The 25,300-nt window shown below is 36.2% G+C and overlaps 1 protein-coding gene across 1 annotated transcript in view; it reads right to left on the bottom strand.

Annotated features, from left to right (window-relative positions):
* Positions 1 to 25,300, bottom strand: part of Faf1 (Fas-associated factor 1) — a 287,334-nt gene that overhangs the window by 147,345 nt on the left and 114,689 nt on the right. The window contains exon 8 of the mRNA NM_007983.2: positions 21,762 to 21,848. Within this exon, the coding sequence (NP_032009.2) occupies positions 21,762 to 21,848 (87 nt within the window). The remainder of the gene's footprint in view (positions 1 to 21,761; positions 21,849 to 25,300) is intronic.

The following is a 25,300-nucleotide window of genomic DNA, read 5'->3' as shown; positions in this document are numbered from 1 at the left end:
AAAAATAAAGGGAGTAACTTCTCTTATCTAAGTACTAACTTTTCTTAATTTCTAGGATCAGAAAAGATTGGGTACATTCAGGTATGGCTGTAGACAGAAATAACATCTTTTAAAAATGTTATCTTAAAAAAAAGTTTGAAAAGAAAAATCTCATTTAACTTCTAACATACTTCTCAGAGAAAGCATTGTCATTTGAATTATTTTGGCTTTAAGTATAATAAATTATACTTTAAAATACTGCCATAAAATAAAATGATACTAAATTACAATTGACGAGTAATCTGAAAAAGATTTTTGGGTTTTTTGCTGGTTCCTAATCCACTCAAGTGTAACAGTACTTGCAATGATAACCTCAGGATATTCCGTTTATCTTATAGATTTTCATAAAGACCACTCTAACACAGAGAACATTTCTCTAACTGAAAATCAAACTTGAAAGTATGTTTCTGATTGTAAAGTATCCTTCCCCAGGAGTTTGTGTACCATAATGAATAACCCAATAAAAGTATGGAGGGAAAAAGTTCTGTCACCAAAATTTACTGCAAATAATAAAAATAAACCATTTGTTGAAGTTTAAAATGTATACATCTCTAATAGTTTATATTTTATAATGTTATTATAACTCTTAAATTATGTTCAGTGAAAATATCTCTTGAAAGGTATTCACCCATTTATGTTAAATGGGTGAAAGAGCTCTATCTGGGGCACAGTGTGTTCAGGTTATATAAAAGCAGCAGTGCTTATTTTATCTCCCCACAAAGTGTTGCTGAGATAATTACTGCTGACAGCTTTATTCAAGGTTCATTTCACTTTTTCTGCTATTTTTCTCTGGCTAGAAGTTCAACAGAACCCATGGGAAGCCACACCCCTCACACCTGTTAGGTTTCTTCATGTTACTGAGGGCCAGTATGGACATGTCACTTCAAATTAGCATTGTACCAGGGCGCTAACTGTGACAATTACTTATCACAGGTTTAATGTTAAAAAAAAAAAAAGTTTCTAATTCACCACAAAAACAGTGTCACAAAATGTAATTTAAACCTACAAAAGCAGGTTGCATAAAAACATCCAATAGAGTCACTGCATAGGTTCCCAGGGTTAGCTTTATGCAGCATTTGAATTAAGCAAGAATGATATACAACAGACAACATTTCCTTTTAAAGAAAACCAAAGCAAAAAGGTAAACAAAGGGGGCTGGCTCATTGGGTAAAATGCCTGCTGTGTAATCATGCAAACTCCCAGATCCCATGCACCCACATACACTACAGACTCCTTGGCCCACACATCTGAGTGAGGTGCTGGGAGGGAAGACAAGCAACCCAGGGGCCCACTGGTCAGTCTGGCTGAAATAGTGAACTCAAGTTTACTGAGAGACCTTGTCTCAAAACAGGCTGAAAAGGATTGAGGACAACATTCAGATGTCAACCTCTGGCTTCTACATGTGTGGATGCGTGTGGGCACACACTCAAAGCAGAGGTGGCAATTAACATTTTACTATCCATCAGTGGAAATAAACAGTTAAGTTTTTATCTCTACTTGAATATGTGATTAATTTTTGTTAATTCTTTTGTAGCAAATGACTTAAATTTCAAGCTAAAGAAAAATAGCTACATCTAAATTTATCAAGGGAAAGTTTTATACCACTAAAAAGGAAACAAGCATTCTGTCTTTAAACCACTTGCAAAATAGAAAATAATTATTGAAGAGTAGACACTAACGTACAGCACAAACTCACATACTTAAATATATTTCAGGCTAGTTATTATAAGCCTCTCTGTTTCAAATGCAAAATAATCTCGAATTATCCGACCTCCGAGAAGCCCTGGGATGTTGGAGGTGGTTAATATGGACTGCTGTGAGGCTAATTGTGGATCTTCAGTTAATTACTTTCTGCTGATGGGGGATTTAAAAAATAAATAAAATAGTCTTTTATTCCATTTTTTTCTTCAACTTGAACTCAAGAAAACACAGAACAATAAAGGCTATCTAAAGTTCACTATTTGCTGGTATTTAGATGATAAACCAAAATCTGGGACATTTGTCTAAATCATACCCAATGCTAGCATCCACTAGCAAAATCATTGCAAACAGATATGCATTTGCCACAATGTGTATAATTCTATTCAGAAATGCCCAGGGTCCATTGTCTATTACATGCTCAAAGGTAAAAGAAATTCAGTATTTATTACTCACCTACCCACCCCACACAGAAGCTGAAGGATGCCAGCCAGAGTTAAAGGAGTTTGGCATTGCAACAGATTCCAAAAGCACCAAATATGCATGAAAAGCCAAAGAGAAAATAATAACACTGAGCTAGAAATTCAGTAAAGGAAATTGTTTGCAGAAAATCATTTCTACTGCAATGAATTGCTTTATGGTAATCTTGATATGGCAAGAAAAATTTTAGCATCCTAACAGTTTGACAAATTTTTAATACCATTATATATAAAGAGGTACACCAGAAGTGTAGGATATTTTAAAAGAAAAGTTTCATTTTCTAGTATTTAGTCATTTATTAACAAAAGCTTATAAAATCGCTAGGCAGTGGTGGTGCATCCTTTAATCCCAGTACTTGGGAGGCAGAGACAGGCAGATTTCTGAGATTGAGGCCTGCATGGTCTACAGAGTGAGTTCCAGGACAGCCAGGACAATACAAAGAAACCCTGTCTTTATGGGGGTGGGGGGAGAGCTTATAAAATCAACATAGAAAATCCGAATATGAGTCAAGGATCTTAGGAAAATGAGTCCTTTACTTTATTCTGCAATCACACTATTCTCACAGGGAACTGAGCCAAGTATAGCGGTGCTTTTACTGAGGTTGGTTCTTCCTATTTTTTTGACAAAAAGTTTGTATTAATAGAAGAGCCTCATTATGTTAGAGGGCTACTGTATTAATGTGTGGTCACTTCAGCTCATCGTAAGAAAAGAGCCTTTCAAATATGCAAAGATACAACTTAAGCCTGTTTTATATGCATGAAGAGTACCAGCCAGCTATCTGGCACATGTCTAGTCAACAGTAGATGCCATTTACCCCTCAAACACTGGGAAAGTCTTTGGATAGCAAATATAGGAGCTCTCGATATTTTTTCAGCAGTATCTAATTCCTTGGCAATACCCAGGCAGTTATGCTAATAACTTTGGTCCCCACATATGGACACAGTTCTGCTAGGTCCTACGCCTGGCTTTTTCTTTTAGGAACAGAGTTTAGATTAACTACATCAAGTTAGAAACATCAACAAAAGCCAGGACTTTCTAGAAATGAGAAAACCTAATTTTACCTGGTTAACTAATCCCTCCTAGCCCATTGCAGCCAAGTAAAAGTCTTCCCCTTCTGCTTATTCCTAACCCTGATTTGTGAATCTCTAAATATCTCTTCTGATATCTAAGACATGGAAGCTAGAATATACCTCTTTGGTAAGAGGCTTGCCTAGCATCCACAATGTTCCTGGTATTGCTGTTGAATTAACTTAAAGGCTCCTAGGTTTAAACCAGGGTGTGTGTGTGTGTGTGTGCGCGGGCGCGCGTGTGTGTACACATATGTGCATTGTAGTTTAAAAGAGCCACCAAGTTGGTTGTGTTAATACTCAGATACCAGATTCCAAGGTCCTTAAAAACAAAGTACTTAGATACCAGAGGTTGAACAGGTTGCTTTGTACAGTGTCTAATTTCCTTGCCAAGGTAAAATAGAGAAGACTTGATCAGCTCTAAATCTATACACATATGAGAAACACTAAATGTACTCAGCAAGATACACACATAGCGCACGAATGTGCACACACACACACACATCTGTTTCTGATGTATTTAAGTCAATGTTACCCATTTAATTTTAAAAAAGTGTTTGCAGAGTTAATTCTTAGAACTTAGATATCACTTGTGTGCATAAATTATAAGTTCCATTTACTTAGTATTCATGTATGAAATTCTCAAAAGAAAATTTAAATTAAAAAAAGGAAAGAAAAAATTGGCTAAGGGAGGATTTCCTTCCACTCCTTTTCAGGGCTGGACTGAATAATTTTGTAACATGTACTAGCAACGGAGTAACACGTCTTCTTTCAAAAAAATGAACTGAAATTTAGAAGAAAAATAAAAGATGATGAGCATAAGTATCAGCTTTATTTCGTAAAGATAACATTGCAATTGATATTCTGCAATATTTTATTAACTGAAATCTGTTTTAATTATAACTACTCTACTTTACTTGCTAAACATTTATATATTGATACTGTAAAAACTCAGATAATTTTAGAGTTAGGAGAAATCTTGACTTGGGAAAGGGAGATAGTTGGGAATAATATGGAAGACCCCAATATCTGTTACTTTTTGCTATACACTTAAAAATCACTGTGTCTCACAGGGGCTAAGATTAAAGGTGTGCATCAACATGCCTAGCACAAGCATATTCTATAGTACAATTCATTTGTCTACTAAGGAAACCAATGCATTAGACATAGTCATGAATTATAGAGGGACTCCATAAGTCTGTGAGGTTCAATGAACCCCTTTTCTACATGCTATCATTTAAGACACTCAAACACAAAGATTACCATCATATAATCCAAAATTCTCCTAAACAGTGCCATATAAACTCTTCCTTAGCTTAAGTGACATTATCCAAATTGGACTTTTTCTAATTTCCTAACATTAAGTCATTAATTTGTTTAGGGGGCACTTAACATGCATTTCTTGGAACATCACAAAGCAATAACCATATGACTAGTCATGGGTCAAGTTAAGTAAACCATCTTATAGCTTTATGAAGTCAAGAAGCATTCATCAAAGTTAGTTCTTTGGGACTTAAGAAAGACTACATGGCATAGGAAACTGAAAGATAAAATGGCAAGGAGCTAGCCCTATTTAAATGGGGTGTCCTAAGGGGATTCTGTAAGAAGATTTGATTTCCTGGGAAAAACATTGATTGCATAACTCCTTACGAGAAATGGTTGTAGGTGCAATTGGGCACAAGGGACAAACCTGGAGTTTTTTCTTGAGTCTACTCTCACCCTACAATTTTTTTCATTATTTATTCATTTTACATCCCAATATCTGCCTCCCCTTCCTCTAAACCCTCCCTAAAGCTCTTCCCCTCATTGCACCCGCCTCATCTTCTCCAAAAAGAGGGAAACTCCCGTTATAAACACACAAATCTTGCTTGAAGGTCTAGCTGTCTCTCTCTATCATCACATACTGCCCCAGTACAGTAAAGCTACTTAATATCTTCTCTTATATTGTGCCCATATCATATTATTTTAATTCCTGATGCTGTCTTTAACAGTTCTTAACTTTACTCAGCCTTACTTTTATTGGTTTCATCTCCTCAGAGCCTCAAGCACCCAATAACGCAATATTAAGCTTCAGGCACCAATGTCAAGTAACAGCATCGTAGGACTCTGCTGGGTTATATTCTTTCATTGCAACTGCAGCACTTGAAGAATAACATTCCATTCTGTAGTTTGAGGTCTTCAGGAATTTTTGATTAGATTTAAAAATTCCTCACTAATGAAAGGACACATAGCACCAGGTTGGTATAACTGAACCAAGGGCTATGAAGTTCTTCTACAAGAGGTTTTTTGGAAATAGATTTCTAATGGAGAGACAACTTCATAACATCTAGCTACAAACCTCTGAACTTCAGAGCTCCATGAAGAGTTTAGGAGCTTATACTGTAGGCAGTAGAGAAATACTAATGGTTTGAAGCAGGTGACTAATATGATATTAATGTATTAAGCTAAAACATTTTATAACCCACAACAACTGGTAAACAGAGTGAAAGAAGCAAGGAAGGTAGACATAATTCAGGAGAAAGTGATGAATGCCGGAAGTACAGAAGAAAGAAAACTGCAAGGGAGGCAGATCAAGAGAAGGGAAGGGTCAGAACTGAAGCCAAATTATTTCCAGAATTTATTTGCATTATTCTTAGATCAAAGTAAAATTTAGAGAGGTATAATCTTCACTAGCAAGAGCCTGTTTGGAACAATGATTTTCACGGTATGTTACTTCATGAAGCATGTTTCCATCATGTTATCTTATTCGAAATGTACATTAGCTAGTTGTTTTTTAAAAAGATTTATTTATTTTATTTATATGAGTACACTGTAGCTGTCTTCAGACACACCAGAAGAGGGCATCAGATCTCATTACAGATGGTTGTGAGCCACCATGTGGTTGCTGGGATTTGAACTCAGGACCTCTGGAAGAGTAGCCAGTGCTCTTAAACACTGAGCCATCTCTCCAGCCCACATTAGCTAGTTTTAAAAAAGAGAAATTGGTGTTTGTAGAGATTTATTTATTAAGTTCCTACTATCCAACAGTGTGAGTACCACAGTGATAGCATGGTGATGACTTTAAAAACAACAACAACAAAACCAACAAACCTTTTAAAGGCTGGAGCTAGATAGTCCAGCTGTATAGGCACTTGCTTAACATGCACAAAACTCCTGGTTTTAATTATAGTACCCGTGAGAGAAGAACTCTAACAGAGGACAAAAATAGGTGACAGATTATGTCAAAATAGGAAATAATTGCATATTAAATATAAAATTATCACTGTAATTTTAAAAAATGAAGTAATAATTTTAATGAAAACGTAGCTGAGTTACAGGTTACAAAATACAAATTATACAGGAGACATGGAGGAGAATAGGCTCATGGATGATGGGACATTTAAAGAAATAGCCAAAGACTGGAGATGACAAAGAATAGGAAATAAGAGGCAACAGTACAATGAGCTGAAGTAAGAGTCGGAGTATTCAATGAAGTTAAGAAGTATGCCCACTGCTTAAGATGACTTAAGCAGGGAGATATATTGGGTAGAGTTTTATCATTTTTAAAAAACATTATTCTGATGTTGTTGAAGAATTATCTAAAAGGAAGAAAGAATCACACAAGAGCTTAGTTTGGAGACTTCTTCCAAAAAAAAAAAAGATGTCCAGATTCAGTAAGTTGGTCGTATGTATTGGGAAAAAAAGCAGTGGAAGCAGACAAACTTGAAGAATATGTAGGAGTCAGATATCATAGGAATTAAGATATGCACCAAGGATAGATTCTATTTTACAAATGGAATTAGGACAGGTGGTGGTGCCAAGTAAGAAACTAGAAAACTTCTGAAGAGGACTGGATATGGCCAAGTAGCATATGAATTCAATTTTTATTATGCTGAATTAAACCCTACTATGCTTAACTTAACATCTTTTAGCATATCTATATGGAGAAGGTAAGAAGGTTATTGTGGAACTAAAATGGGAGGATTGGGCTTGAACTGTAAATGTTTAATCATCATGTGGATGACAAACCTATAGGCATGGTAAGAATAGCAAGGGACAGCATGCTGAGTCAAATAAGCAAATGGAAATGAGTTCTAAAGGTACTCCAGTGTTTAGTGACTTGCAAATGAGAGGAAAAATGGGGGCGGGGAGAACCAAAGAAGTGGGGGAACTTACAAGGGGCTTAGGCAGGAAGATGGTGCCCTCTGAATGGAAGAAAGAGTAATTCAAGAAGGAGCTTTCAAAACAGTCAAAAGCTGCTAAAAGTATGGCAAGCATCACAAAATGGAAACTACCAGCTCTCTCGCCATCAAGAGAATAGATAAATGCTGAGCAGTATCTAAACAAACAGTATACAGTTAGACAACAAATGGCATATATTAAAATACAAATGTATTTCACAACGGCAAAGTCAAGTGAAAAGGAAGGAGTCAAGACAGCTATGGATGAGATTATGTATTATGAAATAATGTATTCTATGAGATTCCACTCACTAATGTCCCAGGCCAGGCATGAGAGTCTGTACTTCTCTCTTTTGGACAAAGCAGACATGAGTGGCGCTTCTGGGATGTAGGGCATGTTTTCTTTTTTAGCCAGAATGTTGGTTATATGGGAATACTCATGAAAGTACATCAACCTAAACAGTCATAATTTTCATTGTATTTTTCTGAAAGTATAATTTAATAAAAAGCTCTGTGGGCTCTTTATTTTGCTTTGCTTTGTCAATACTGGATAAATAAACACATGATTTCATGCATGTTAGGCAATGATACCTCCAAATTATATTCCTGACTACTAATTCCCTGGATAGACATATAGTAACTATTTTGTTTTTAATGTAGAATCTCAAAAAATTTTTTTGAGAGAGACTATTTATTTTGTGTGCCCATGTGGGGGACGGAGAATGTTGTGTGTCTTGTTCTATTGCCCTCTTACTCATTCCTTAAAGACAGGATCCTTCAATAAATCTGAAGTTTGGCAATTCAGCTAAAACAGCGGGTTAGTGTGCAACTAGAATTCACCTCTCTCTGTCCTGAATGCTAAAGTTAAAGGCACAAATATCCATTCCCCCCCCCAAAAAAAAAAAACCTGGGTGCCAGGGCTTCAGGAGCAGGTCTTGATGTTTGCACAGCAAGCACACTGAGCCACCATCTCCCCTGGCTGTATTTTGTTTGCTTTCTTTTGTTTTAGTAGCAATAAAAAAAAATTAATCTGATATCTATTAGTTCTAAAATCCTGGGAATGAGATGTTCTTAAAGACATGGTAATGGATAACAAGATTTTCAGAAATGATTAAATGGATAATCACAGCGTGAAAAATGCATGACTTAATACAATAATAAAATTCATTCTCTTTTTATTTAAAATACCAAAGCCAATAACATAAACTATCAACAAGATAATCACTGAACACTACAAGGTAACACAGTGCTAATAAAAAATGTACGGTTTTAAAATGCTATATTTTTGTCACAAGTGTGCAGATTATTTTTTTTTCATCCAAATTAAAAAATTTGAATGTTATGAAACTGACCTAAATGATACTGACAAGTTAGAAACATAACAAAATAGATCTCTAGTTTTCAACTGTACACCAATTCAAAGCTGGCTAGCTTTTGTTAGGTCAAATTGCTCTTCTGAGTCCTCAGTTTTGTCTTATCCTTATGTTCATTTAACTATCATAGTTCATCAGCAATTATTTAAGATCATTATCTTCAAGTGTTTTTGTTATTATCTATAGAGTCTCTAGTCCATTCTATTTGCTTCCTGTTTAAGTATGAATTACATTTAAATTTAAAGATAACATTTAAGACTTTTGGTTTTAAATTTCTGGTTAGATTTACACATTGAATTTGGAGTTAGCATCCCTCTTATTTCTTGCAGAGGTGGGATAACATTTCATTGTCATCAACTACATAGACATGATTTCTGGCCCTCAAAGTTTCTCCCACTATTCACTGTGACTGGGATCTTACCATAAGACAATTAGCTTTTCCAGTTCCAAATGTATAAAGGAAAACAATGGCTACACATGACCTCAATGATCTTTCCAGGTAGAACTCTATTTTCTTCAGTTACTTCTTGAATTACTCTCCTTTCTAAACCTCTGCATCTACGCAGCTATTTCTTCTAAATTTAAAGCAAATCATACAAATTACTGTTTTTAAAAGTATTCATTTTGGTTAGTTTACTATTGAAAATAGTAAGACTGCACTCCTGACTAAGAAAGTATACAAATTAATCTATCTGCCTCTAAATCAAAGCAACAGTTTTCAAATCAAAACAGTATACAAAAATGATACCTAACATCTCCATACTGAGACAAAACAGCTAGTGTGATTAGCCTTCATCGTGGCAGCTTATCTGTTATACAGGTGGCTAACTTTATCACTACTAATATCTAAATCAACTTGTTACGTATGGTTGAAGAACATGTAATGGTTCTTCAAAGTTTATTTGTAATATAAGTCCTGTATTTCTAACCTGTCATAATTAATTCAGTCCTCTTGCACTTTGAAATCTCCACAATAATAAGAACTTTATCAGGCTGGTGTTGGTATGAAGTGCCACAGCAAACTGAAATCCCACTGGGAGCAGTGCACAGACTTCTCCTCTAAGCAGCAAAAAGCTGTTATCATTTTCTGAATTACAGGAACTATAAAAGGACACTCTACTCAAGCTGCCGCTGAATGTCACCTGAAAAGCAATCACAAAAGGGCTCTGTCTTGGCTTATCTCTGAGCTCTGTCACTACGGCAACCAGCAGGGAATAAGTATCTGTGGGTCTATGAATTTCAGAATCCCATAAAAGCCAGGGCTAAAAAGGCATGTGCAGCCTCTCAGAGATTGACTGCATTAATACATTAGCAAATACTGTGAAACACTGGATAAATGTCAGCAATTATGGAAAAAGCGTCTAATAACGATATTCGTTGCCTGTCAAACCCCCATGAGGTTTGATATGTAACTGCCACTCAAAGCTGTCTGTAATTTTATCTCTTTTATACATCTGAATCCACATCATTCAAATTTGTACTTTGAAAGTAATAAACTGCAAAAGCAGTTCATTCCATGTTGATCATAACTGTCAACAAACATACAATAAAAGAACAAAAAGACTTCCATTGGCTCTGGGAAGAATCAATACCAATAATTGCTGCTGGATATTTTTTTAAACTATCTATTTTCTACATGTAAAATATTAAACAGTCATTACACAGAACAGCAATTGATTTGACTACTGATAAACTCACTCTGAGCTCAAAAGCCTCCCTGCAGGCACAGGTGTTGGGTTTAAAGTTTCTTTTAAGAATAGACCATTTCTAAGAATTTATAGCTAATTAAACAAACTATATATACACCATCTTTTCATCATATCACAAAATTCTATAAATTTTTTTTGATCCAGAACTGGTTATGATTCTGTTTGTCACTATCTTTCTCAAACACTGAAGTCCAGGCAATGGATAATACCTAAAGCCCTAGGTCTAAGAGTATCACGTAATAACCCAGGACTACCACTCCTCACATTCATATTCTCACTGCTCAAAGAAATTACTTGTTAAGAAATCTTATCACATGTGTCACACCTGTTCAAGTGCAATAGACAGCATGTTAACTTGCAAACACAAATGCCAGAGATTAAGTGCCACCCATATGTACTAGAAACAACCTTCTAGAACAGGGTCAGGAACAGCTTCCAGAGCAACTTTCTCAGTAACAGGTAAGAAATGCCGCGTTTCTAAACAGAAGTGATGGCATCTCTAAAATAATAAAATTTACATACAGAAACAGTCACCCAGCAGTTATCTATTGCTACTCACTGGCATAGTCAACAGGAATGTGAGCATTAGGCAACGTTATTTTGTGCCTCAGGCTATGCTGAACAGTTTATACTAAAAGAAAATGAATCAGAACCATTTCTTCTCCTCAAGTAATTCATAAGCTCATGAAACAAAGCTACTACAAGTACTTTTTTGCTTAGACGTTAAAAGAAAGAGTAGTCTGAAGTAACCATGGTAAGATACTGTGTACCACACTTCTATCAAATATCATTTATTCATGATCTACTGCTTGGTTTAAATGAGATCACATACATTAAATATAACTTACAAAGTAGGTATTATTGCATTAATGTCTTCATATCACTAAAGGGCAAAATGTACTATTACTATTTATTTCTAATTTCCTTTTATTTCTATTATTTCCTATTACTATTCATTCCCTATTTCCTATTTTCTTATTAATATTTCTTATTATTTTCTATTTTCATATTTTATACAACTTCTACTGAAAAACATACATACATAGAAGCATGCCATGGTGAAAATTTTAAATCCATTTATATTCAGATACAAGTGCTAACCTTAAAGCTTACAACAGATACAAGGGCTAACCTTACAGCTTACAAGGTAGAATCAAAGTGATTTTTGACTTCTCTGTTTCTTTTATTGATTAACAATTTAAATAAAACAGAAAAATCCACGCCTCTACAACTAGGAATGCAAAGAAACTATACTATTTTCAGCACATTTCCCAACTCCAGGATAATTTAGTGTTATTAGACAATTAGAGATTTTAATTTTTATACATATATATTGTTTAAATGCCAGAATTATATTAAAAATTCTCTGGAATCCTCAACACTATTTATTCAAAAGTGGGAGTGGGAATGGATGTCTATAGTGAAACAATATTCACTAGGTCTAAGAGCACAATTGCATAATGAGCTCACAAAAGGTAAACCTACATGTATAAGACCTGGACAAGGATCAAGACAGTAAAGATCCCAGGATAGATAATGGAGGTCATGAAGATCCACCCCTATCTGAGGAGCTGCTGGGAGAGGGGAAGACAGTTTTCTTTGGGAATGTTGACCCAGAAGCTATCAATGCTATAGTAGATGGCCCCACACCCATCTACATACAGGCAGCATTAGATGGACAAGATGGGTAAATAGAGGGGTGATGAGTAAAAAATAATATAAATTAGAAGGGAAATGGTGGGGAAAAATGAATTGGAGGAGAAAGAGTAGGGGGTGAGCTGGATTCAAACACATTATAGGCATGAATGAATATTAAATGAAATGCATAACTAAAACATAGAAGTATAAATTAAAGAAAGTTAAGTTATATACTTCTAAGATATAATGACAAAATAAATATGCTTATTCCAAAAGAAAGGACTGTGAAAATAAGGCAGAAAAAAAAAATCAGACCAAAGTAAACCCAGCAGGACAAACACCAACCCCTCTTGTCTATACCTTGGATTCAAGAGAAATATCCAGAGCTCCAAGTGGAGTAAGCCGTATACATACAGCTCTATTGCCTATACCACAAATGACTTTGACATTTATAATATCCACCTTTACTGCAGTGTGTTGGCTAGTTTTACATCATCTAAATATAAACTAGAGTCATTAGGGGAACCTCAGTTGAGAAAATGACCCCACCAGACTGGCCTATAGGCAAGCTTTTGGAGCACTGTCTTTATGGGTGTGGGTGGGCACAGCCCACTGTTGGTGGTGCCACCCCCAGGCTGGTGGTTTTGTGTGCTATAAGAAAGAAAACTAAGCAAGCCATGAAGATCAAGACAGTAAGAAGAGTTCCTTCATGGCCTCAGCTTTAGTTCCTGCCTCAATTTCTGGCTAACTTCTCTCAGTGACACACTGTGACCTGAGAATTATAAGCTGAAATAAAGCCTTTCCTTCCCATGTTACTTTTGGTCATGATATTTTGTCACAGGAACATGAGCCCTAAGATTTGTGATCCAAGCTTAGCTTTCATAGCTTCATGCAGTGACCAATTAGGAAAAAAGGATCCAGCTATAAGGTGCCTGGCCCTGGTGACTGTCTAGAACCTTAGAGCAAGCCTTCATGACCTTGTAACATTTGTTGTTGTTGTTGTTGTTAGTTAGTTAGTTAGTTAGTTAGGGTCCAACTATGTAGCTGTGACTGTCCTGGATCTCATTAATATAAACCAGCCTGGACTGAATTCACAGAGATCTGCCTGCCTCTGCCTGCTGAATACTGGGATTAAAGGAGGGCAGAAACATGTCCAGCTGTCCATTTGCATTTTTAATGTCTGTAAAATCAGCATTTGAAAAGTTTGACCAAATTTTGCTATCTTTGAACTATAATTTGGCTCTCATCCACAGCTTCACTATCCTCTACCTGTCTAGGTCACTAAAATTTCATTAGGTAGCCTCTCTAAAGTAGGGGACATGGCTGTGACAACCTGTCCAGAGACTCTTTAACAGGCACCTACCGGCCTTTTAACTTAAGGTTGTTGTATTGAGTTTGAACTTTTACATTCTAGAGATTTTGATGTATGAGTTCTTACCCCCAAACACCTTTTCTATTATTCTAGAATAAAGTGCTCCTTAACTGCACCAATCTCTTTAACAATCATATAAATACAAGTCTTTGTGAAATTGATATATTTCATTCCTTTAAGTAAATAGGTGTAGTTGATATTGTTTTCTAATCTCTAAGAATCTGTCACTGTTTCCCACGATGGTACCACTGTGCATTCCTATATTGCTACTCATCCTATGTGATGGCAATGTTCATTTCCAATATTATACTGTTTATCTCTAGAAGAGAGGTGTGTGTGTGTGTGTGTGTGTGTGTGTGTGTGTGTGTGTTTCGCTCATTAATTTTGTCTTTTCACTTAAATACTTGGGAAAATTCATAGTATATATAATATCTATTTAAAGCTAATTTCATATGCCTTGTGAATTACATCTTTCTTTATTGTGAGTCAGACTGCCTTTCTTATCCATATGCCCAGTATCTTTTGATTGGATATCAGACTATGTTTCGCCATTGACCTGTCTACCAACTTGCTCCTTTTGAGCTTTATTTTAAGCTTCTACAAATGAAATTCTCAAGCAGTCTTCAGTTTAGAGCCAGTTTGTTCACTCCACTAAGGTGCAAGACTTTGATGATATCTGTGGAATGCCGGGTGTCTTCTCAGAGGCATCTGGCTACGGTGGGCAAGAACTCTAAATCCTTGACAGTTCTTTAACCTGGCAGCTATTCTTTGCTTAGCCTTCTGGAACATCACTCAGTGAATGCAAATGGGTATTTGGGGAACTCTATACAAACCTTTTCAGCTACTGTTCTGACAAAATTTAGCTGTGGTGCTCAGAAGTTTCCTCCACACATAACGCAAGACTAAGAACTAATCTGTTCCTTCTTCAAAGTCTTCAATTACCTGTGGAAACTGCCTGAAGTCTCGAGTGGTGTATGGTGGCAAATGCCTATACTCTCAGTACTTGGGAAGCTGAGATTCGAGGACAGAAAAGTTTGAAACCAACCAGAGCTACATAATGCAATCCTATCTCAAATAAAACAAAACACCCTGAAACACAGTTTTTTGTATCATTCTCCTATTGGTTTATACAAAGAAGGAAATTCTCAGAGCAGCCACAACTTCATAAAAAGAAGCATTAATAAACTGAAATGAAGACTGGTAGAGTTTTATCAAAGTGCTTATAACGTTCTTTTTGGGAGCCTGTTTCTGAGTGTTCTCCCTTCTGTTTACTGAATAAATTATTTCCCTTGAGTATGTTCATCACACTCTAACTTCTTACTCTTTTCTACAGGATAAAGTCCATTTCACTACGTTTCTTGCTTTTTAAAGCCAAACTTTTTTTTTAACTGCTTTCAAATTTTTTCTTTCTTCTGTTTAGTTTTGTCTGTGTTATTTGGAAAAGACTCTGCATGTTGACAAGGGCAATGAACTCCCGAAGCTACTGAGTCTCACTACAATTCAGAAGCAACATTATCCATGACCCTGCCAAATAAAGAAAACGCCAGTGAAACTGTCCAAAGATTGCCCGAATTCAGCTGCCCTAAGACAGGTTAACAAAGTAATTTAAATAGCATAAGATGACCCTGAAGCTACTCAAAGACTGCTTCTGAATCTGAGTGTGTACGTGATAAAAAGAAGGTGTTTACTCAAGAGAAAAGGAGATAACGTTTGTTGAATGCCTACTAAATGCCAAATATTACACCAGAGGTTGAAAAACAGTAAAAGGTCTTAGTGTAGATATTTCAGGTTCTGTGGGCCTTAAAGTTTTTGTGTCAACTATGGTCATGCCAATATAATGGAAAAGTAACTATATACATTGTATAACCAAATGGTGTGGGTGTCTCCCACTAAAAGAACAGTGACAAGAGCAGACAGATGGTGAGTATGAGTTGAGCTGACAGCCCTTACTGCCAGTCTCTACATGGTATAGTGCATGTCCTTTTACATTAGGAAAATATATATAACTAATCTGTCCTATAAAAATGACAGCATTATGTTGGGCATGGTGGAACACATACACACACACACACACACACACACACATCCATCCAAGACTGAAGGCTGAAGCAGGATGGTCACAGAGCCAAAGCAAGACTGAGGGAGATCCTATTTTAAACAGAAAACAAGCAAAACTGGCACCTTCACATTTTTATGACCTAATGTGCTAAACCACTGAATCTTCACAGTACATTACTTTCCAAGATGTAAATATTGCCTTCATTTTGTAGATGACTACAGCTTTAGTTCATGACTACATTATGAAACTTATCCAAATAACAGCAATGTTGAAATTCAGTGAACTTAGACTGGTTTGCTCACTTGTGCTCTGATCCATTAACTTATATCCCTTCCCACTCTTCTCTCTCACACCAGTCAGTCTTGGCCTGTATGGAAAAACAAACCTGGATGGAAAGTTTTCAGACCAAAGAATGACGATTCTGAATGCCAGAATAAAAATCTGACATAAAGAAGAAGATATTGGATTGCTGTTGAAGTTGATAAGGTAAGCTGAAAGTCATTCCATGATATATTTCAAAATATTACCCTTACAGAAATGGATTAGAACGACTCCACAGAAGCTTATAGATCTACTCAGTTGATCATGTCAATGTGGTAAGTATTTGGTAGGTATGGGAATCTGCATTGGAACAGCAGCTTCTGTAATGTAAAGGCACCCAGCCAGAAAAAAAGGCTTGAACTTGACACTATAGTGTTTACTATAGGGCATTAGGAAGAAATCACAGAAAAAAATGGCCCCCAACAAAGGATCAAAACAGGGGCATTCCCCCCCCCATTCACAGATATTTTCTTTTAATGATTAAAAAAGTGTGCAAGGAGTGCGTGTGTGTGTAAGTAAATTTTGGGTTATTTTTATACAGATGCCATAATGTACTGGACTTGCTTGAGTGGCCTTGCAAATTGTGAGAATACTTGAAAAAATAGTTCTTGACGTCCAACACATGCCCTCTAACCTCTAATTCTAAAAGAAAAAAGGAAATAAATAAAATATTAACATCAAGCATTAAAACTACATGATTCTCCTGCTTTATAAGCATTACTTAGAATAACCATATATTCAAATTGCATTATAAAAAATGTCAGGGCTGGGGAGATGGCTCAGCGGGTAAGAACACTGACTGCTCCTTCAGACGTCCTGAGTTCAATTCCCAGCAACCACATGGTAGCTCACAACCATCAGTAATGGGATCTGATGCCCTCTTTCTGGAGTGTCTGAAGACAGCTACAGTGTACTCATATAAGTAAAATAAATAAATCGTTCTAAAAGGGGGAGGGGAGACAGTGGGGGCACACACCTTTAATCCCAGGATTCTGGAGGCAGAGACAGGTGGATTTCTGAATTCGAGGCCAGCCTGGTCTTCCTTGATGATCAAAGAAGTCAGGACTGGAACTCAAGCAGGTCAGGAAGCAGGAACTGATGCACAGGCCATGGAGGGATGTTCTTTACTGGCTTGCCCAGCCTGCTCTCTTATAGAACCAAGACTACCAGTCCAGAGATAGCACTACCCACAAGGGGACCTCCCACCTAGATCACTAATTGAGAAAATGCCTTACAGTGGGATCTCATGGAGGCATTTTCCCAACTGAAGTTCCTTTCTCAGTGATAACTCCAGCCTGTGTCAAGTTGACACAAAACTAGCCAGTACAGGGGGGCTGGAGAGATGACTGCTCTTCCAGAGGTCCTGAGTTCAATTCCCAGCTGTAATGGAAGTATGCCCTCTTCTGGTGTGAATTGAAGACAGCTACAGTGCATTCATATAAATAAATTTTTTAAAAAGGTGTGGTGGTGGGGGGGCGGCAATGGGGGCACACGCCTTTAATCCCAGGACTTTGGAGGCAGAGACAGGTGGATTTCTGAGTTTGAGGCTAGCCTGGTCTACAGAGTTTCAGGACATGCAGGACTACACAAAGAAACCCTGTCTCAAAAAAAAAAAAAAAAAGAGAGAGAGAGAAAGAAGAGAAAGAAGAGAAAGAAGAGAAAGAAAGAAAGAAAGAAAGAAAGAAAGTAAGTAAGTAAGTTAGAAAGTCAGAAAGTCTAAACATCATTGGTAGGGTTAAACTTACTTCTACTTTCTGGTAGTCAAAGGTGTCCTTGCCAATGTGTAAGATGAGATTTCACCTCCTTCCAACTCCTTGTCCTCACAACTGAACTACACAGCATGACAACATCTCCCTACTGCTGAGGCTTTGCATACCTATTTTCCTGATGAAAGAGTGCAAAGGAAGCTAAAAGAGTTGATGACAAAATACAGGATCTCTTGTCCCATTAGAATATAGCTATAAGCAGGAAAATTTTTTAAATCTGAAGAGATTGAAACAATGTTTCCATGGATGCTGACTTTAATTTGTAGCTAGATAATAGAATATTGAAGTTTATCAGATTATAAGATCCTTTAAGACAACACAAGAATCTAATTATACAAATTCCATTCCTTTGTCCTGTATCAAAGTCAAAAATTAATGACAACTATAATGAAAAAAATTTCTAGTTACTACTAAGTATTTTTTCATATAGTATAAAACATAAATGGAGCATTATAGAACAATCCTTCCTTACCTTCCTCAAAAAAAAAAAAAAAAAAAAAAAGCCACACTGATGCAAACTTCATGCCATAACATTTATTCATTTTAAATGGTCAACTTAGTTTATAAAATTTCTCATCACCCCAAATCGATTAGTTTCTTGGTCTGTGGAACTTCCATAAATATATGGAGGCCACTCTATGCATGTTCTGTGTATAGTCAAAGCCACACAAAACCTCCTGCCACTAAGCAAAAGTATAAACTTAAGTTCACTTTTAGTGACCTTTGTAGTCCATCTTCTAGCCTGGCATTGAGAGACAGGTTTTCAGGTGCTGTCACTGAATGTTAAGCTATCCTAGGTATTAAGTTATGGCATATTGTCCTGGAAAGAAATTAATTATATTTTTGTTGCTAACACATTTCAGACTGTTTACACAGCTGCCATTTCTCAGCTGTACTCAATCCATGCCCTAAGCTGTGAGGACTGTCTTGTTTTGTAGCAGACGCCTCTACTGTTTTCAGTAAGTATAAAAACAACACCACCTGCAACAATATAGATTACTCGGAAAGCACTAGCATTACATGTTTTTATGGTCCTAATGAAACAAAAGTTTCTGACATTTGTTTGGCTAGACTCTCTCGAAAGACTATAGTTATGACAGTCTTGGCCTGGACTCAAGCACGGGAGCTAGCAGATCTGCAATGGCACCAGTTAAAAGCCGCCTGGCCCTAAACATCTTTGTTGTGTCAAATCATGCAGTTCAAGGCACATCCTGCCAATGTGGCAACATTTGCTTTGGGGAAGTGTGGGCAGGCACCACTTCACAGGTCCTGGGAAAAGGTGCAAATATGAATAATGAGGCGACAGGATGAGGCGTAATGGGGACCCCGTCTCTGCTTGCTGTGACGATACAGCACCAGGTACTGTTACAGTTCTGGTTACTCTCAGCTTAACCTGTTTTCCGAGAGTAATAAAATTACATTGCAACTCTTCATTCAAAGTAAGATCTTACACAAATACTAAAGCATGGGTTTCAAAAAGGACTGCATCAAACTAATTCAATAAATTAGGACACAGACTGCATACGATACTTTAGTCCAGAGGATTAGGTCCTATTCTGCTTAACTTTCCTGTTGCTATGAGACTGTAACTGATCAGCTTATTCCCTGGTTTCTGTAAATGTGGGGTCAAAATAATTTTTGTCTAAACTCAGAGCTTGTAGATTTACTCTGAAGCCTATGCAGCCTTGCATTTCAAGACTTTCTCCATTATTTTCTGTCTTTACTGTCATTTCGACTAGATTTTACTGCAGAAGCTTTAAATACATAAACCACACACATCACTGGGCCCCAGGATTGCTCAATAGATGGATAATCTAGATAGCCTCTATCATTTCTAATTCCTCACCACACAGATACCTTTTCTTATGCTAAAAATCAGTCGATGCTTGCCTTTCATACTTGAGTTATTTTAAGTCTACTGTAAGCAACACATTAATTTTCAGAAAAATGGTGGACAGTGACTGAGACTTAAGAGAATTTTAATGATGTGCTCGGATCTTAAATTATCTACTTCTAATAATGGTATTTATGTCTTATAATGAATTTTAGACAACACTATGAACATTTCTACTTTTTGATATCTTAGAGCCTAAAAGAAAAAAATGATTAAATAAAAACCACCAAAGCAAGCTAACAAAACTTAACAAAAAAGCAACAATTACAGGCTTGTTTTTGACAGTGACCAACCAGTCAATAATTTTAGTCATATACTATACTGAAGGTACTTCTAGCAAAGAATCCTACTGTTTTCTAATTATTTTTAAATTTTTGAAACCCACAAGGCATTTTTCCAAAGGTGTGTGGTTTATACTGTAGCTAGACTCAAATGCATCTACCTCAATAAACTGTCTTAGAATTATCTTCCAAAAAAAAAAAAAAATTGTTTTAAACTGTTAGGCTGCAATGACAAAAAAAAAAAAAAAAAGTAACTGTCCAGACAGGTAAAATATTAAAAAGTGAATTCAATTCTAAGGTACAATCATGATTTAATATTATACAATGTTTACAAAGTTCTTGAATCTTTTTAGCATTGTTTATTTCAAAATTAGATTTAACTTAGAATTCCAAAAACATTCTCCTATTTGCATTTAAAAAATGTTTATGGGCTGAAGAGATAGCTTAGAGGTTAAGAGCACTTCCAGAAAATCAGAGTTCAATTCCAAGCACTCACATTGGGGAGATCACAACTATCTGTATATCTAGCTCACAGAACTTCTGTCCTTTTCTGTCATCCACCACCAACAGAAACACACACATCAAACAGAAATAAAGTGATTGATTCTAATGGCGTATTACTGTCCCCACAGGCCAGTGCATCCATCGCTCAGGGCTCATCACAGAGGCCTCTTCTTGGAGTAGATGGGAATTAGCATAGAGACCCGCAGCTGGACAACGTGCAGAGAGGGGCTTTGGAGCACTCAGCCCTAACTAAAGGAAATGTCTGTATCATACCCTACCCTCAAGGCTCAGCAATCTATGAGGGAGAGGGCATAGAAAGACTGCATGAGCCAGAAGTGGCAGACAACCTCAAGGAAACACTCATAGACACAAGAGGCCAATGTGCATATGAACTCACAGACTGTGAGTACTACTTGGTACACAAATTTAAGTCAAGCAAAATCCCAGTACAAATAAGGAAAAGTGGGCACAAACTCCCACACCTAGCTAAAAAGTTATCCGCAATCAACAGCTGCTAAGAGGGTGAAAAAACAATTTTTGTCAATTGAGTTATAATGGGTCTATCAACCATACTCCAGTGCAAGCTTCAGAGTCAGGAATAGTTAGCCAACACAAATCAGACTCCAGTATACAGTATAAAATTCTCAAAAAAATAAAACTGAAAACATTTCAAACAAATATACAACAACCACAAAATGTTATATGTTTAGCAAGTAAGTAACAGGTTACAGGTAAGTAAGTAAATATGGGGAGAGAGGGCCAAAACTTCATGTCAGTGGGCTTAAAATGATAAAATCTATTCTTTGGAAAAGAGTTAATTGCTGATAAAATGGCAGAGATAGAGAAGGGTTTCCAAATTTACAATAAAAAGTATTTATAAATCGCTAATATTGAAAGATGACAAGCTTATATTTGCTTGATTTTTAGGATAGTGAACCGTACAAATTATTTAAAGATATTTATATCAACTACAAAATGTAATAATTTTCAAAGTACCTGACCACTGATCACACACACACACACACACACACGCATGCACACACAGAGAAACACATGTAAATCAAAATATGTTGATTTTTGAAATATCTATGATTTATAATTTTTTGTAAACATCAAATTAATAACCTAACATATTCTCATAAGGGAAAAGATTAAGTCAAATCAAGCAATATCAAGTTCCTAACACTGATGTACATCATTACCAACATAATGTTAATATGCTTGGCTTACGGGCATTTGTTCTATAAATGTGTTCAAATTATTACAATTTTTAAAAAAAAAATTCTGACATGGTTTTATGCAAATAAAAAGTTTTTTCAATGGAAAACTCAAAGCATTTAATTCTGCTTGTAGAACCCAATTATACTGTGAAAACAGGCTGTAACTAGACTGTAACTTACTGAGTCATCGGTGGCAGAAGCTGGCCAGCCCTCCCATAACTGATGTCGAACAGGTATGCTTGTAAGGTCATACACATTTCTCTTTACCTATAAAAAGAAAGCAACAGAATTAAAATAAGATTTTTGACCTTATTCTATTATAGTAACTTTATTTAAGATAAAACATTAATTCATATTTTCTTTTAGTTTCAATAGAATAATTCAGAACTAATACAAGTCATAACAATTTTACAAAAGTTAAAAAATACCATAAATTCAAAAGCAGAATTTCAATGAAAGCTATGAAAAGTAATATTTCAAAAAATAACTTCCTGTTATGACTAATGTTTTTAGTGTACGCGTGTTCATACTGGTAGATATATGCATTTGAGTATGGGTACACTCAGAAGCTAGAGGCAAGTCCTTGGGCCTGGAGTTGTCAGCCACCCCACACGGGTGCTAGGAACTGAACTCAGGTTCTCTGTGAGAACAGTACCTCCTTAAGCACTGAGCATCATCACTCCAGACTCTGATGACTGTTTGTGATCTTTGCTGACTTGTCAGTTAAGAAACTTCAGGTAATGGTTCACTGAGAGCTGACTATATTTACAAACATTGATAAATAATTTAATTTTAAAACTTTCAAACAAAAGTATATTTCAAGTTTCTATTCTGAAGAAGAAATGAATTTGGTTGAAGTAGAGTGAGGAATTGAAGTTACTTTATGTTCTAGTTTAAAAGGCATTAAACAAAATAAAGCAAGTTGTATGATTTCTTTTAATTATCCTAAACTTAAAACTGAGCTGAAGTTTCCATTAATGTAATATTTTAGCCTCTCCTAAAGTCAAAGTTCCTTAGTGAGTTCCAGGACAGACAGCCAGAGCTGCTTAGTAAGGGCCTGTCTCAAACAACCTTGTACCTTTAACTTTAACTTAGTAAGGGCCTGTCTCAAACAACCTTGTACCTTTAACTTTAACTTAGTAAGGGCCTGACTCAAACAACCGTTTACCTTTAACTTTACAGGGAGAAGATTCAAGTGAAAAAAAACAAGGTGTGGAGAGTTCAAACATTTGCTATCCAGTGACTTAAAAAGGAGTCTATCTTGCTGGGTGGAGGCGGGGATGGCCTACTCCTGCAATCCTGGTTCTCCTCTATAAGGCAGAGGACCGTGAGTAAAGGGCCAGCTCAGACAATTTACAAGAACTCTACAAAGCCAGAACCCCACAAGATCACGCCCCTAATTTCTTAAACAGCATACAGAAATTCTATTTTATTCTTCATTTGCAATTAAACACTATTAGTTTCTTATAATAAAAAAAGAGGCAGTCCACCTTAACAATTTCTTCATTCAGTGTACTCTACAATCCAGGCTAATCTTGAGATGTTACACATATGTTCTATGGTTAGTATTTTAATATGGCTGCTCAACAAGAAGCACAAACTCATACTTCTAAGATGTAGAACTTTAAAGTGCCATGCTATTCAGCAGCAGCATTTTGTTATCGTATTACTCTTTATTATACACAAACATATCTAAGTTACCCTTCCAGCGAAACAGAGATATGCACACATTAAGGAAAAAAAACAAAACTAAACATGAAACTCAATCTATTTTTATCTCTAATGTACACCTGGGGGTGGGGGTGGGGAAACATGGGAATTAGTAAATGAGATCCTAGGAGCTTGGGACAGTGCTTGATCCCACACTCAATTTAAACAAGCAGCTTTTCTCCAAATTGGCTTAGCAGTGCTCAGGCTACCTGCAATATTTTGCTTACAGTTGTCACATCAACTTTGGAAATTTTGATGAGTCCTTACCAATTCAACAACTTAGCAAAAGGCAACTGGACCAGCTTTTAAGCACTTTCACTAGCTGAGTCTATTTCAGCACACTAAAATATTAGTGCTCTCAGGGGCAAAAGTACTTTGATAATCCAGAGAAAAGACAGGAACAAATGCATGAGGAATTTTTAGACTTCAAGAAAAAAAATCTTTCTTTAAACTTACACTTTGAGTAGCTAGCTACATCAGAACTCATCAGCTATTTTTGAACAAAAGCAGGAAAAGTGTGTGTGTGTGTGTGTGTGTGTGTGTGTGTGTGTGTGTGTGTGTTGGTTGGTTACTCCAGCATTGGAATCTTGCACAAACAAACATGATGGGTGCACAGAAAAGTAGCTTTGAAATAAAATTCTTTAAATTCTACCTTAATTCCAAAATATACTGATTCATTATCTTGAAATAAACAGTATTTTCTTATTTCATTATCTCATATATAACTGCACTGAATTGAATGACATTCCTCTGCTAGTCTAAGCCTGAAAAGCATGTGCTGGCTATAGTGCTATGTTGGTATAAAGCACAATGCCAGACTGATGTGCTGAACAAAAGTGATCAAAGTTAGAGTAATGTTAGCCACTGCACAAGTATTTGCCTTCATTGTCCTCCCCAGAATGACATCTGTTAAAGCAACTTGTCATAGAGCAAACTAGTTAATGCAGAGAGAACTTAGCCGTGCGAGTACTATGTAAAGCATATTAAGCTAATGTTTGATTGATTGTCCCAACGCAAAGGCTAAATTTATGAAGTACTCTGAGAGTATGACAAAATAAATCTTTTAGGCTAAACTACAGCCACTAAACAGCAATTTAAGTGAAAACAAATTAGCTTTTCAAAATTAAGTCCTTGGTATAACCATAGGCAGACTTTTACCATTATAAAGCAAAACAGTAGCAGAAACAACAAATGGTGAATTTAATAAAAGAGACAAAAATTCATTGCCTTTACTGATGGGTGTATCCAATTGAAAGTTTAAATCACCAATGCAGTAAAGGAAAAAAGGTACACAAAAAAGTGTAAAAGTAATTGTATTGTTAAAAGTAGTCTTTGAGCTATGTATAAAACGATGCAGATGGATTTGAAGTTCCTATGAAACAGATCAAAGATGCAATTCTCCTAGAGAGGGAGGAAAACTAAAATGAAAAGAAGTAAAGAGAGCAGGGATGCTGGAGAGAACAGAAAAAGCCATGAGGAAAAGCATAAAGGGGATGGATACTGTGAGAAAGAAACAGGAAGAGAGGGGAAAGTGTGCTGTTGGTATGAATTGTGAGGATCTGAGAAAGATAGAATGAATGCAGGTAGGTCTGCTGTGCTGACTCCCAGCTGACACCACTGTCCCATTTCTGATGCAGTTCAATCTTTAAAGACTGTTAAATTCCAGTTAAGTAGGAACAAGTGACACTTCACTGGATAACATTTCCTAAGGGATTTTTTTTTCTTTTGGTCTTACACATTTTCTTTGATCAGCACTGGCTCAAAATCATGCTGAACATTGAAAACCTTTTCAATTCTTGTTTTGTGTTAAGCTCTAAATCTATGAGATTTTAAGCTACTAACCCATGCAAATGTTTCGTTTAGTTATGAAGGACTATAATAAATACTGTGGTTGTCAGCTAAACATTAAAACAAACTATACTGTATTTGAATTGCAAGTTATAAACTCACCATAGATTTTTTTTTTATCACATTTGCTCTCTAGACTTTTTTAGAGAATTTTTCTCACT

This window comes from Mus musculus, chromosome 4 (genome assembly GCF_000001635.26).
Source record: "Mus musculus strain C57BL/6J chromosome 4, GRCm38.p6 C57BL/6J".
Classification (NCBI taxonomy): domain Eukaryota; kingdom Metazoa; phylum Chordata; class Mammalia; order Rodentia; family Muridae; genus Mus; species Mus musculus.
The sequence above is the reverse complement of the archived record's forward strand: the minus strand, read 5'-3'. Positions and strand labels throughout refer to the sequence as shown.